The sequence below is a fragment of the Carlito syrichta genome, unplaced genomic scaffold (genome assembly GCF_000164805.1).
Source record: "Carlito syrichta isolate Samal-C Ts95f unplaced genomic scaffold, Tarsius_syrichta-2.0.1 Scaffold303164, whole genome shotgun sequence".
Taxonomy (NCBI): Eukaryota; Metazoa; Chordata; class Mammalia; order Primates; family Tarsiidae; genus Carlito; species Carlito syrichta.
In genome coordinates this window covers 97172-107617 of record NW_007247260.1, presented here as the reverse complement: position 1 = coordinate 107617, position 10446 = coordinate 97172, and the positions used below count along the sequence as shown (strand labels likewise).

The following is a 10446-nucleotide window of genomic DNA, read 5'->3' as shown; positions in this document are numbered from 1 at the left end:
TCCCCCCACCCCCCCCCCCCCCCCACCACGTGCTGCTCTCCTTCTCCTCTCTGATTCTTTCTTCTGGTTCTGTCTTACTAGAGAGAAACTCTCAGGGCTCGCTGCACAGTACCTGTTCTCCAGGACCTTGGTGTTGATTCAGGGTGGATTTAACTACCTAAGGAGATTCAAAGCCCCAAGGATGCTTGCCTTCCTCAGCTCTGAAACATGACTTAACCCCACCTAAGATCAGCTATCATTTATTCAAAAGAGGAAATGATGACTCCCAGAGTTCAAGTGCCTTGCTCAAGGTCACCCAACTTAAAAGTGGCCACAGCAGTAAATATCTGTCTGGGGACGTGGAGACACCTTTTTATCAACAAGGGTGCCTGAACGAAGCATATTTGTATACCTAACCCTTAACTGTACCCCACAATATCATAATAAAAAATATCGATTATAAAAAAAAAAAAGTGGCCACAGCAGGAGTTACTTGCAGGTCTTCAGGACCCCGGGGCCGCTCTCTGACACTGCCATCATGACTGAGGTAGGCAAGCCTAGCTCCTGCTTGGAGCAGCGCGTTATTCTTTTAGAGAAGTGCACTATTCTTTTAGGTCTCTAAGTCTGTCTGCTCATTTGTCCGCTTGGCTCCTGTCCTAAATTTGGGGATGGGAGGGAGACAAACACCACTCTGGCCTTCTGGAAGTGTGCTGGCCACCGTTGAGGACCCCTAGCTATTGGGGTCACCACGGCTTGAGCCCAGCGGCACCACTCCCGCGCAGCCCCCCACCGTGACGCGCCTAAGTCAGAACTAGACGCTCAGGTGCCGCAAACCTGGAGGCCGCTTGGCCGGCCGCCAAGGCTGTGCCAGCATTCGCGGACTTTCTGCAGAGTAGCGCTCTCAGCTCGTGTCTTCTGTCTGCCGTTCTCCTATGCCCCCAGAGCACCCACCAACCCAAGCAGGCCATGTACTCCCGGCCGCGCCCTTCCAGCTGCTGGAGGCTCCTGGAGTCGGACGCGTCTCCTGCTGGTCGCCTGCAGCTAGCCCCAGCGCTAGTTCTGGTGTTGGGGAAGCGAGAAGTAAGGAAGGGGACAGGCGGAGCGTCTCCCCCAACCAGAGCGGAGCCGGCAAGCGCATCTTCTCTATGAGTCCCTCTGCCCAGCAAGCGCTGCCCAACTTCTGCGCCCGCTGGACCCGCTGCTCCCGCTGCTCCAAGACGCTCCCGGCACAGAAGAACCAGCACGCTCAGAAAACCGCACTCACCACCTTCAGGAGGCTCCCGGGAGAAGGCGAGGAACCGGGGCGGGGGTCCCAGGGTTCACGGTCTGGGGAGGGAGGGGTTTGGACTTAGTGAATACTCCTCTACACCTGCTTCCCTTCGCACAGCAGCCGTCGCCCCCAAGAGGGAGAGCTTTTGGCGTCCTAGAAGACCCCGTGGACCGCGCGCCTCGGGGTACCGGCCTCTCTTGGGAGGGCTGGGGGCTGTGCTAGTTAGAGACTGGCAGGGGGGACCTGTTTGCTGGCCCGCTTGGAGGTGGGATGGGGTGGGGTTTGGAGACAAGGAAGCCCGAGAGAAGATATTAAGTTCCCCCCTCCACTGGGAATAGGAACCAAGTGGCGAGGGGAAAATAAGGCAGCGTGTAAACAAAAACAACCTCAAAAAGAAGCCAAGAAAAGCGAAGCCAAAAGAAGCAAGCGCAACACTGTTACAAAACTGTCTGGTTTTGTAACAATTTCCCCGCCGCCGGCCAATGAGCAGTGTGGCGGTGCGTCACGTGGTGCCGTTTTATATAACACTTTGCTGAGACAAGACAGTTATTAGGCGGCGCGGGGCGGCCGGCATGGAGCTCCCGGAGGCGCGGCAGGGACCAGCGCTCGGCGGCACAGCGGCCGTGGCAGCCCCGATTTCCTCCAGCCGCCACTCCTTGCTTCGTGTCCCCGGTCCCTAGACGCCTCTTCCCTGCGTCTATGGATTCAGTACAGACCGAACAGATGCTGAGGTTGCCTACAGAGGTAGGCAGCAACAACTTAGAGCTGACAGAGCCGGCGGAGCCGGTGGCATCAGCGGCCCGTGTAAACACGAGTTCCCACCCGGAGGAGGCTACAGAGGGCTCCGCACCTCTACCGTCGCGGGGGCCCGAGCAAGAGCGGCCTCCGAGGACCCCAACGCCGGAGTGCAAAGTCCTGCTCACACAAGCCGACGCCTTGGCATCCGGGGGACGCCTCCGGGAAGCCCTCGAGGTGTACAGACAGCTCTCAGAACGGCAGCAGCTGGTGGCCGAGCAGCTGGAGCAGCTGGTGCGCTGCCTGGCAGAGAACGTCCCGCAAGGCGAGACACTCGGGCCGGCGCCCCCGGACGGGAGCAGCGCTGAAAGCCGCGCGGTGGCGGCAGAAGAGACAGGAGCGGCAGCGGCCGCGGCGGCCACCGAGGTGTGGGACGGCTTTAAGTGCCGGAAGTGTCATGGATTTCTATCAGATCCTGTGTCCTTGTCGTGCGGCCACACCTTTTGTAAACTGTGCCTGGAACGTGGGCGGGCAGCCGACCGGCGCTGTGCGCTGTGCGGGGTCAAGCTTTCCGCGCTGATGGTGGCCACGGGGAGGGCGCGCGGGACGCGGCGGGCTGGGCAGCAGGCGCCGCCGCCGCTGCGGGTCAACGTGGTGCTCAGCGGCCTCCTCGGCAAGTTGTTCCCGGGCCCGGCGAGGGCGTCGCAACTCCGGCACGAGGGCAACCGGCTGTACCGAGAGCGCCAGGTGGAGGCGGCGCTGCTCAAGTACAACGAGGCGGTTAGGCTGGGTGAGCCCCCCACGTCGTCGGGGGCGGGAGAGGGGACCTGGCAGGGAGATGGGGCAAAGGAGGGTGCGGGGACCGGTGGCCCGTGGCCGATGTGAGTGGGCGGACTTCAGGGGCTCGGTCTCTGACTTTATCTTCACCGCAGTAGCTGCCTTTCTCTGTTTCTGTCTTTCTGTTGCTTTTTGTCTTTTTCTGCGACTCTTGTTAGCTTTTGTGTTCCTGTGCCTCCCGTCTCTGTTTCTGTCTGTGTCACCCTGTTTGTCTCTTTTTCTCCGTCGTTTCACATCGTTGTCACTCTGTTTCTATCTTGCTCGATGTCACCGTCTCAGTTGATCCCTCTGTTGCTCCTTGTCCCTTGCCCGCTGCACGCCTGGACACCCTCGCGCTCCTGCCCGCACCTTCCCGACCAGGAGCGGAACTTCACACCCTTCCCACACTCGCGCCGGCTCCTCCGGGCTCTCGCCAGCAGGAGATGTCCGGTCGGCGCCTGCGTCTGCTGCTCCCGCCGCCGGGAGTTGTCCCTTCCGGGGCCGCGGCTCCCTGTGGGGTAGGTCCGGCGTGGAATTAGGTCAGGAGAGCACTGGTTGCATAAGGGCCGCGAGCGGCCCGGGCCGGGCGGCCCCTCCTCCGCGCGGGCGGGCGGGATTGTGTAACGGCTGAGGTAACCGAAGTGGGCCACGCTCGCCTCGGAAACCATCCCGCGAGCGTGTGCGGGGGGAGGGGAGCGCTCGCACCCCGCTGCCCTGTGACTCATTGTCACCGCTTCCTATCACACGATCCTCGGCTGAAATAGATGCCCCCCTCCGCCGTCGCCGCCGCCTGCCCGCAGCCTGTGCCCTCGTCTCAAACCTGTGAACCCCACCAGGCCGGGACAACTGCTTGGGGATCCCCGGGGATTGCGGGCTGCCTACGAATGGGGCACGCCTCTGTCCTGCTTTCCAGTGCTGCTTGGGAAGGAGGGTTGGGTGGGCTTTGCAGCTTTAAGGGCAATGTGGGCAGCCCCACACCTCCGGCTGAACTAGGCTCCCCGAGTTCTCTCGGGCGGGGAGCCGCTCTCCCCGACTCTCCACTCCTGGACCCAGGAAGTGGCCGCAAAGCCGCCAGCCCGTATTGCCCAGCTCGGGCAGGCTGCCAGGAGCGCAGCCGGCTGGGCGCGGTGTCTGGCGAGGCATGCCAGGGAGGAAGCAGCAGGGCTGGGCCGTCAGGGCTCTGGGATCCGAGGGTGCCCTGGGTCCAAGTCTGCTGGGTGAAGGAGGGGGTGGGCCAGAGTTTCCACTTGTTGAATCTCCACCCAAGCGTGCAACAGGTAATGGGGGAGGAGGAGGAAGGAATGAGGGCTTTCTGGGCAAAGATGGCAGCTGAGGGAGAGGGGGACTCCCTCCTGTGCCCCCCCAACCCCTGTCTGTCCCAGGCAAGCTGCCACCAGGCTGGCGTGTGCTGCAGAAAAAAGATGGGAAACTCTTTGCTAATGTCTTAAGAGCAAGTAGTGGATACCCAAGCAAGCCCTCAGCACACTCCTGGGAGGAAAAAACACCCATCAAAGCCCAGACTTTGAAGAAGAATACAGCAATATGAACGGGATAGGTGGAGGCCACTTACGTCCAAATCTCCAAAGGAGGATTCATTCCTGTCAGGTTTCATTATTGCCAGGACAGCCCCTTCCCATTCCCTCCTCCTTTACTGCTGCCACTACCCTGGAGGTTCTTCCTTGCACCTTTGCTAATTCTCTGGGAGCAATCAGGGTGAAAATGTCAAGAAGACCAGCTTCGCCCTTTTAAGAGGAAAGGAGCCTTCCCAACAAAGAATATCTGTGTTCTGGAAGATGGCCAGTGTACCTTATTATTCCAAGTACTGTACCCACCTTCAGAAAAAGAAAACTGCCCCTCATCCCAGCTTCAGAGCTTCAGAGTCTGACCAGTTATCAGTGGTTCCAACCAGCAAATGCTGTGACCTTGAGTAGACACCTTCCCTTCTCTGGGGTTGATTTTCCCCATCTGAAGAATAGATTGGTCAAGCCAGATGATCTTAAAGGCCTGTCCAGCTCTGGCATCTAGTGATTCAGAGTGCTGGTGAGAGCCAGCCTCACTTTATTCCCAGAAACCTTGTTTAGGTTCTGTAATGACATGATGGGACCTTGTAAATGTATTTTCATTTTCTTCACGGAAGCTTCTTATGTACTGGGCTTTGTCGACAGACATGTTGCTAATATGACCAAGTCCCTTCCATCTAGAAGACTAACTTGGATTTCTCTTCCTGGTGGTCCAGAAAGGGATAACTTCTGGCCTCCTCTCTTTCCTTCCTCCCTGGTCTTTTTCCTTGTTGGTGACACCTCACTCAGAAACCAGGCTGCTAGGCATTAGTCATGTGTAGCCATGAAGCAGGGTGGCAGGGTATCTTTGGTGTCAAAGTCTCTGATGCACCATTGGCACCACAGGGCCTCTAACAAACTGCCTGAGAGAGGGAGACAAAATGACTTCTTGGCAATTGGGGAAGCTCAGACCGAGAGTGGCTGGGGGTGCGGAAGGTAGGGCAATATTAGGACTGGAAATGGAACCTAACCCTTTGAATCCCCAGTAGAAAACTCCTAACTAACTTGTCATTTGCTCAAGGTCCATCCTCATTGAGGACTATCATGTGCTTATCCTGGGGGCCATTAATAAGAGTTTTATTTTCTTTTTTCCCTCGTTTTGGCAGCTCCAAATGATCACTTGCTTTATAGCAACCGGTCTCAAATTTATTTCACCTTGGAGTCTCATGAGGATGCACTGCATGATGCAGAAATAGCATGTAAGCTCCGCCCAATGGGTTTTAAGGTGAGTGTGTGATGGGAGAGATGGGAAGGGACTGGACTGTAGACAAAAATTGGCAAGAAGGGCTGCAAGGTTGCTTCTCAGGGGATGGAGGGTAGGGGTACTAGAACTCAAGTAGAACAGGAATAAGTCTTGGCAAAGGAGCTAGGGCTATGTTAGCGAAAGGTGACTCAGGTTTGCAAGGGAACTGGATTCTTCCCCAATTCAGTCTTTAACAGACGACCTGCAGAGCATCCTGGGTTTCGTGACTCTCCAGAATATAGACTTGAGAGCCAGACTGCCTGGATTTATGTCCCAGTTCTGCTACTTTTACTTTGTGATCTTGGAAGAATTATTTGCCTTTCCAGTGCCTCATTTCTTCATCTGTAAAATGGAGCTATTCAAAGCACCTACTTAATAGAGTTGCTATGAGGATTACAAGGGCCAATATATGTAAGGTGCTTCGAACAGTGCCTAAAACACAGGATTGCATAAATGTTTTCTATCACTACCACCACCACCACCACCACCACCGCCATCATCACTTTCCAAGGACATTAGAAGGGGAAAGATGGGAGAAGTTTTGCTGACCTGGCCCTCTTGAACTTCTACTGATAGCCAGGCTCCTTGGGAACTTAGCCAGCTTTCTTTGACAAGATCCTCACACTCACACCATAGTTGTGCCATTTCAAGTCCTTAATATAGTCAGTTGGCCTGTGGGTATTCCCCGAACATTTAGGTCACATGGGGAGGGGTGGGAGAGAAAGACAGCCTAGACATCTCCCAGGATGTCAGGATGCAAAGTGTTACTTTCTGCATCTCTGACTGGGCTCAGGACTGCCCCTAAACCACATGCCAATATTTTGTGTGGAAGATTAGGCTTGAGTCTGTGCCCTAATACTTGTAAATTAAGTGACCATGGGGACTTCCCATGGCTTCACTCTCTGAACCCTCAGTGTTCTTGTTTGCAAAGCAAAGCTTTTGTTATCTGCCCTCATTGCTTCATAGGGATGCAGTGAGGGTTAAAAGTGAACAAGGCTTAGAGGACATTCTGCAAGCTATAAAACTTGCTGGGTCTTGGTGAAGAGCTCTCGTTACACAACCCAAGGCTACCTTTCTTGGAAAACCAACTTATCCAAGTTCAGGTCCACAAACCCTTATCTGAATCCCACAGGACCAGATGTATTCAGAATCCAGAGTGTTTTAGATTTTAGAAAGACCCTAAATTATTAATACCCTCAGTAAGCTCTGGACAGCCCCCCATAATTAAACACTCAATTTCTGCAGCAAATTACATGAAAAGTCATACTAAGCGGGACAACTATTTTAAAACACTTTACATCAACTTAAGTCAGATTTTTCCACTTAATGAATTTTGATGCCAAGTTTATGAAAATATTGGATTATAAGAATTTTTTAAAATTTTTATTCTATTACAGAGATGTGGAATACAAGTAAGGATTAACTACACAAGTAGGCTTCATGCAGGCGAAGTTTGGGCCTCCTGCTGGCCCTCACTTCTCCTGGTTTGAGACCAGGTACCCTTTGTGTTGGTACATGCCCCCTGCTTCTTCCCCTGCCTGTGCCCAGTGACTGTTGCTCCTTCCTTTGTGCAATGTGATTAATATTCAGGTCCCACTTAGAATTATCAAAATTTGAGGGTATTTGGGAGCTTCAGATACAGCATTGTGGACTTATACACTCTGTTGTTCGTGTCAGGTGAATCTTATATGTTCTTTCATGAGAAGGTTTTCATGAGTGATGATGGATTAGTATGTTCTCTTGCCCAGGGAGCATATTCAGAGTTTAATACAAGTCATCACTATCTTAACTCAAAGGAACTTCAGAGGGGGCATTTCAGGCCTTGTAGCAGTGATAGTTATGGAGCTGCCTGGGGGTAAGAGGCTTTCTCTTGCAACTCTTTCTACTCTCAAGCCAAGCCTAGGGCCTAGGGCTAAGGGCCTTGATAGCATGATGGGAAGCATGACTGGAAAGCAGTGGAACATTTTGGATGAAATGGAGAAAGTGATTCCCCAGTAAAGGAAGAGTTGCTGGAAGTATTAAACAGGAGTTTTACTTCTCCATAGTGTTGGGTTAAGTGGTGGGGGCAGCGATGAGAGAACTCTATTGTCTTGGGGGCTGGCTAAGAGAATGCTTGAACTGATGATGCATATACTTCAAAACTATCTCACACTCAATTTGCATATTTCCCACCATTTTTGTGCAAAATGCCCCAAGGGAGGAGGTTTACCTGGCAGCTGTATTCCAGCTAGCCAGCCAGGGCTCAGTGGTACTCAGCATACCCTGCAGGTGATACCACTCTTGGTGGGATAAGCTGACTGACTGCCCTGAGCAGGTAGAATTTATGGTTTGTGACCTGGTATGATTAGTAGGGTCCCAGAGGCCTCTCCAGTCTCCCAACATTTATCCCCTCTAGCTGCTTTGGGATGTCATGCAAACCTTTCTTCAGAAGGTCCCTGGTAAACACTGTTGGGAGGAGCAACAAGGGAGGACACTAGCATTCATACATCAGCTCCAGAAGGAGGTAGGGACATATGTCAACTCCAGAAGGAGGTGGGGACATGGAGAGAGGTGCCCAGAGGTTTGGGACTGGGACCACTGCTTAAGAAGGCAGCCTCTGGCTAGCCCTTGTAGCCGGGCCACAGCCTGAGGGCTCTGGGACCTGCATAGGCATGTTAGAAGGGGAGGCAGGGATCCTTCCAGCAGCTGCAACCCAAATCATTCCATTTACTAAATTAGACTTAGGGTCAATGAGGAGGAAAGGGAGTAGGGAGTAGGCCACGGAGGGACAGTCTAGATGACTCAAGTGAAGTGCCCTCCAAGCCAAGTTGCAAGTGGTTAACTCATCCCAAGGCACACAGAGAAGGCAACCCTCTCCCGTCCTCCTTTCTTCTTCATCCCTCTTCCCCAGGATGCTCATCTGCTATCCTTAGAATGTCTCTCCCAGGGCAGCTGGGCTGGACCTTGAGAAGCTGGAAACTTCTTTATATATTATTATTGTTATTATTTACTTTTTAGAGAGGTGGTGAGGGAGTAGAAGTGAGCTGAGCCCCCATGAGCAAAATCATTTGCTCAACCCCTGTTTAGCTATCTGAAAGGCAGTCTGCTTTGCGGGGAAGAAGATTCTGGAAGTCCTAGCACCACAGTTCTAGGTCCAGCTTTGCCACTAACTACCTTTGTCCCTTCTCTTGGGCCTCTTCTGAAAAATGATTAGTAAGTTTAGGTGTTCACTCAAGCTACTACTGAGGACTAGGCCTGCATGACAGACTAGTTCAAAGGAAAGCATAGCTGGAAAGACCCTGAAAGCTGGTTAGCATGTGGTTAGATGGGGGTTCTTGTGACACTTGGTGGTACCTCCATTCGACGATGGGGCAGAAAGGAGGTAGCATGGCACAGTGCCAATGGGCTTTGGCAGCACTTTGGAGCACTGATGTGGGAGGATTGCTTGAGCCCAAGAGTTTGAGATCAGCCTGGGAAACATAGTGAGACCTCATCTCTCCAAAAATATATATATTTTTAAAAAATCAACCAGTTGTGGTGATGTGCTTGTAATTCCAGATATTTGGGAGGCTGAGATGGAAAGGTCACCTGAATACAGGAGGTTGAGGCTGTGGTGAGCTGTGATCACGCCACTGCACTCCAGCCTGGGTGACAGAGAGAGACCCAAACTCAAAAACAAACAAAAAAGAATATGGGCTTTGGTATCAGTCAGTCCCAGGTTCAAACCCTCATTCCCCAGTTTATCAGCTGTGTTAATTTGGGCAAGCTACTTTTTTGGGTCTCAATTTTGTCTTCTTAAAAATGGGATTCAAAACAGTTGGCTATGTTTTAGGGCTGTAGATAAGTCATTTGAAAACATCTTGCACAATAGTGAGTGTTCAGTCAGTGTTTAGTGAATGTTATGAACAGTAGCAGTACTAACAAGGTGAATAAAATGGGACTGAATGTTCATATTTTCTTCCAGGCACACTTCAGAAAAGCCCAAGCCTTAGCCACCCTGGGTAAGGTGGAAGAAGCACTAAGGGAGTTTCTCTATTGTGTGTCGCTCGATGGGAAGAACAAGAGAGCAAGATCTGAAGCCCAGAGGGTGAGTTGAAATGACATCAGGTCCAGCCACCTAATGGTTCTGCACTAATGTGTCTTCTCTAGGGAGGGGAGTAAGGATACTGCCCTCCCTGGCATTTGAGGTCTTGAGTGAGTGGTTCCCTGGGTTAAGGGGACAAGAGGGAGACACAAGTGCTAATTGATTGCTCAGAAACACCATCCTCCTGATGTGTACAATCAGATTGGGCAGTTCCCATTTTTTGTAGGAGCCTGTGAGGAATGTTCTTGCTTCTTTGACTCAGGGTCTGGATTGTCAGTGGGATGAAAACCAAAACCATGTAAGTTAACATAAGGATTGAGGATCATGGAGGAGATTCTGACTGTTGATGACTGATCTGGAGTGTGGGGCTGCCTGCAGTTACGTAACTTTTCTTTGGCTGAATCAGTTTCACCAGCCATCCAGGACAGCCAGCTCCTGGGAAGGGACGTTGGTACACAGAACTCCAATCTTCAGCTCCTTCTCGAAATAAAACACAGTCTCACAAATGCCAGTCAGAGACCATTACAATGTAATCCAGTCATTCCAACTCTTAGGTCCCAGTAGAATGCAGTTCCAAAGGAAAAAAAATGGTGAAACACTGAGAGCATGAGCAAAGGTTCGAGCGTCCTCAATTCACAGACGTTGTTGCTTATTGTTTTGCAATTTACTCTCCTGGTGTCTAGCTAATTGACCTAGAAGTTGAATGGTGACAATCGGTGGTTGCTCTACCCTCCTTGTGCCCTGGCCCCATTCACTTCTGGGCCCCAATGTGGTTTGGCAG

The 10446-nt window shown here is 52.3% G+C and overlaps 1 protein-coding gene across 3 annotated transcripts in view; it reads left to right on the top strand.

The window, feature by feature from the left end:
• Positions 1–1799: 1799 nt before the first annotated feature.
• Positions 1800–10446, top strand: part of LONRF3 (LON peptidase N-terminal domain and ring finger 3) — a 35609-nt gene continuing 26962 nt past the window's right edge. The window contains exons 1-3 of one of the 3 annotated variants that reach the window (XM_008057942.2): positions 1800–2774; positions 5466–5584; positions 9546–9668. In XM_008057942.2, the coding sequence (XP_008056133.1) occupies positions 1949–2774; positions 5466–5584; positions 9546–9668 (1068 nt within the window). In that variant the 5' untranslated portion in view covers positions 1800–1948. Of the gene's footprint in view, positions 2775–3466; positions 4078–5465; positions 5585–9545; positions 9669–10446 lie in introns of those variants that run through there. The other 2 variants (XM_008057944.2, XM_008057943.1) reach the window with 2 other exon arrangements.